General features: G+C 36.7%; 1 protein-coding gene across 1 annotated transcript; it reads left to right on the forward strand.

The window, feature by feature from the left end:
• Positions 1-3,210: 3,210 nt before the first annotated feature.
• On the forward strand, positions 3,211-4,176 carry LOC101115731 (olfactory receptor 51A4). The gene has a single exon (XM_004016684.5). It carries the CDS (start codon positions 3,232-3,234, stop codon positions 4,174-4,176), a length of 945 nt encoding a protein of 314 aa, XP_004016733.3. The 5' UTR covers positions 3,211-3,231.
• The last annotated feature ends 348 nt before the right edge of the window (positions 4,177-4,524 follow it).

The raw sequence follows: 4,524 nt of genomic DNA on the forward strand, positions 1-4,524 counted from the left end.
CATATTTATTATAATATAGTTATGTTTTAAATATACTTTATATACATGTAAAACTTTGTAATAGTATGTAAATTAAACATGCAAAAATAGCTGTCAGTTTATAAAATAAAAATTCATATGAATAGATGTTACATTTACCAAAATCTGTGCTTTTACTCTATGACAGACATAGCTATTAATAAATGGAAACCATACTAAAGATAAAAAAGATAAAAATGCAGTCCCCTCATTCATTCAAGAAACATTTACAAGCTACCACAAGCCATTCAATGTGCTATTGACTGGACATATCAAATAAAAAGGACAAACGCCCTAAGTGCCCCGTTGTAGGTTAATTGCATCATCATCAGGACTTCCCTGGTGGCTCAGATGGTAAAGCGTCTGTCTACAATACAGGAGACCTGGGTTCGATCCCTGGGTCAGGAAGATTCCCTGGAGAAGGAAATGGCAACCCACTCCAGTACTCTTGCCTAGAAAATCCCATGGATGGAGGAGCCTGGTGTCCATGGGGTTGCAAAGAGCCACACATGACTGAGCGACTTAACTTGGGACAAATGGGATCAGTCTCCAAAGCTGGACAAAAAGTAAATAAATGCATACAACCATCATCACAATTATTATACACACACACACACATATGCACACACTAATAACAAGGAACCAAAATTAATCCTTCTATCTCTTTTATAAGAAGGACCCAGAGAACATTCAGAGATAAAGAAAGAGTGGAAGTCAGAAAATTCTTGACTATCTAGCCAAGAGGATTTCTTTTGAGGGGATGAAAACAATAGGACATTGGTAAAATAAAATTATTATGATAAAATTTAGAAAGAACTTATTCCAGAAAATTATGGTTATATTTTGTTGTGCTTCCTCTTTTTGGTCAATTCAATATTTGCTCTTATCCAAAAGCTATGTATTAATGGAAGCGAGTATAATTTCAAGAGCATTTTCCTTAAGATCCTCAAACTACCATTTTGTTTCCTTGCAAAAGTACAACAAAGATAACATCACATGTTATATGTTAGTCCCCAAAATTAACTAGTAGGCAATTTAGGATGCTGAAAATAGTATGAAATTCCAGACAACCATTCAATCCCTAACTTCTTACATATTGACCATTCCAATTGCTTAATATATGTTTAGTTATCAGGAATCAGACCTCAGCTCCTACCTTACCTCTAATGTACAACCCTGATATGACCTTGGACAGACTACTTGAACTCCTTGAGAAATATTTTCTTGATCAATAAAATAAAGGTAATATTTATCATTGTTCAAAAGATTCAAAATCATTATCCAACAATGAATGAAACTCAATAAATGGAACAATTTAGATTCTTAATTTAAATTTTGGCTAATACTAAGTGCAAAATGTGGGAGAGAAGAGTTTAAAGGGCTCAGATTTTGAACTTGTGACATATTAAGTATAAAAGATTAATATGCCCTACATAAAGGACAAATTTGGAAAGGGAGAGATTACATCTAATTTAAATAAGTTGATTTTAAGGGATATTTAGTTAACAGTGTTCAGGAACATTTAGAATCATGGATCTAGAGTTCAAGAGTAAAGGCTAGGCTAAAATATATGTCATAGGATGTTTGTTTCACATCACTTCCATGAATGCTAAGGTTCATCTCATAGCATCTCTGCTTTGACATTGTCCATGGCAGAGAAGCAATATCTGAGTCGAACACCCAACAGAAATATCAGGAGACTTTATTTAAGATTTACCATACCTCTATCATGCTCAGTTATAAAGGACCTACCAACTGAAATAAACCCTAGCTCAAAGTCTAGACGGAGAAGTCAATGGCAACCCACTCCAGTACTCTTGCCTGAAAAATCCCATGGGCGGAGGAGCCTGGTAGGCTGCAGTCCATGGGGTCATTAAGAGTTGGACACGACTGAGCGACTTCACTTTCACTTTTCACTTTTATTTACTGGAGAAGGAAATGGCAACCCACTCCAGTGTTCTTGCCTGGAGAATCCCAGGGATGGGGGAGCCTGGTGGGCTGCCGTCTATGGGGTCACACAGAGTAGGACACGACTGAAGCGACTTCACAGCAGCAGCAGCAGCAAAGTCTAGATCCTCATTTACTTCCTTTACTGTTAACCATCTCTGTGGATTTACTACGTCTGTACATGATTATTTTTAGTCTCAGAATAGATCCAGCTTAGCCGAAATCCCCAGAGAACTCAGTGCCTCTAGAGGAGGTGACTTGGAAAGAAGAGGCAAATCCTCATGTATAAGAAGGAGACTTTGGTAAGAGACAAATGGCTTCTGAGATTTTATGCTAGAATCCTTCAGCTGCTCTCAAGAGTCCTCTGCAAAATATCACATTCTCTGGTAAACTCTCAGATTATCTTTATCTACTTTGTGTTCACTTTACTTCTCTTCTTTGGAAATCAACCATTTAGAACTTCATATAGAGCAGAATACATCTCCAAATGTCATATATCTAGGAAAATCATTCATTTCAGAAACTATGTAAATGATCTATTCACTTTTTAAGATATCAGTCTTCAACAGAATTCAAATTCTCCTAAATCATGATACTGAGCTCTTCAGATTGTTGTTCTCCTGTGAACATGATACAATTGATCACACATTCCAGGCCAGGAGAAAATAAGATGTAATTTGTCAGTAATCTGTAGTAACTGCTCTTTCAAATATATAAATGATTTGAAAACCATGGGGTTTTTTAAAAGGGCATTTAACAAACAATCTTCAGATAGCAAGGGATGGAACTAACGGTAGTTTGGTTTTGAGAAGACCATATTTCTTTGGGAGTTCCAAGAAGTACATAGAAATTAAGTTGTGAGACTCCTTTGCCTTCATGAAATCACATATTCTGCCCAACATCTCATCTAGAATGTGAAAGAAAGAAATTGTAGAGGCTTCTAGATTAATTGACTAAGGTTTACTAATATTTCACATGAAAAAAAGAAACCAAGTTTTCATATGAATGAAAAATATATTTCTAGTGTCTCTATTTAGGAAAAACTTACCCAGAAGTAATTTTGTTAATCTGTGATACAGGTAGATTCTATTCTAAAGTGGACACTGCGTCTCACAATATGATAGTCACATAAATGCTTTGTTCAATCAAAAGATAGCTAAATAGTCAGAACTTAAGAGTTGCGTTTTTTCAACTAAATTTCCAGATATTCATTTTTTTTTTTGACTCAAGACTCTATGTATCATTGCAGAGCCCTCTAAATTCATCATGTCCATTATCAACATATCACATGCTGAAGTCACCACCTTCATCTTGGTTGGGATGCCGGGGCTGGAATATGCACACATCTGGATCTCTATTCCAATATCCAGCATGTATCTTATTGCTCTTCTGGGAAACTGCACCATCCTTTTCATCATTAAGACAGAACCATCCTTGCATGAGCCCATGTACTATTTCCTTTCCATATTGACTTTGTCTGACATGGGCCTATCCTTTTCCTCTCTTCCCACTATGTTGAGGATCTTCTTATTTAAAGCTTCTGAAATCTCTGCAAATGCCTGCTTTGCTCAGCAATTCTTCATCCATGGATTCACAGCGCTGGAATCCTCAGTGCTCCTGATCATGTCATTCGATCGCTTCCTAGCCATCCACAACCCTCTGAGATACAGCTCCATTCTTACAACTCTCAGAGTAGCCCAAATTGGAATTGTATGCTTTTTCAAGAGCTTCCTCCTGGTTCTTCCCTTTCCCTTCACTTTGAGAATGTTGAAATATTGTGAGAAACGCCAACTGTCACATTCCTACTGTCTCCACCAGGATGTCATGAAGCTGGCCTGCTCTGACAACCAGATTGATGTCATTTATGGCTTTTTTGGAGCACTCTGCCTTATGGTAGACTTTATGCTCATTGCTGTGTCTTACATCCTAATCCTCAAGACTGTGCTTGGAATTGCATCCCAAAAGGAACAGCTCAAGGCCCTCAACACTTGTGTTTCACACATCTGTGCAGTGATCATCTTCTATCTGCCCATCATCAACCTTGCCATTGTTCATCGTTTTGTCCAGCATGTCTCTCCTCTCTTCAATGTCCTTATGGCAAATATTCTTTTACTTGTGCCTCCACTGATGAATCCCATTGTGTACTGTGTGAAAACCAGGCAGATTAGAGTAAAAGTTGTAGCAAAATTATGTCAGAAACAAATATATTAATAACAGTCATAGATAATAGGCAATATATGGTGGAATGTTTTGCATAAAAGATTAAAGATGTGTTTGAGAAACCCTAATATTTGTCACAAATAATCATCAATATATCTTTGTTATTATCATCAGATTTCATTCAAATTGATTACTGTCCATGGGCATAAAATAGGAAATGGTGTGTATTTTGAGGGGGTTTCCATCCAAATTAACAAAAAAGAAAATGATGCCTGGTGATATCATCTTTTATAAAAGAGCCGAATTCCAATCAAGACAGACAAATGGTAGCTCCTATCCTTGTAACAAAAATGAATTCCTCATCTTCACATTCAGTTCATCCATACTATATTCTTTTGG

Source organism: Ovis aries, chromosome 15 (assembly GCF_016772045.2).
Source record: "Ovis aries strain OAR_USU_Benz2616 breed Rambouillet chromosome 15, ARS-UI_Ramb_v3.0, whole genome shotgun sequence".
NCBI classification, from domain to species: domain Eukaryota; kingdom Metazoa; phylum Chordata; class Mammalia; order Artiodactyla; family Bovidae; genus Ovis; species Ovis aries.

Coding starts and splice junctions, on each gene's coding strand:
- LOC101115731 (XM_004016684.5), top strand. CDS start 3,232: ATGTCCATTATCAACATATCACATGCTGAAGTCACCACCTTCATCTTG.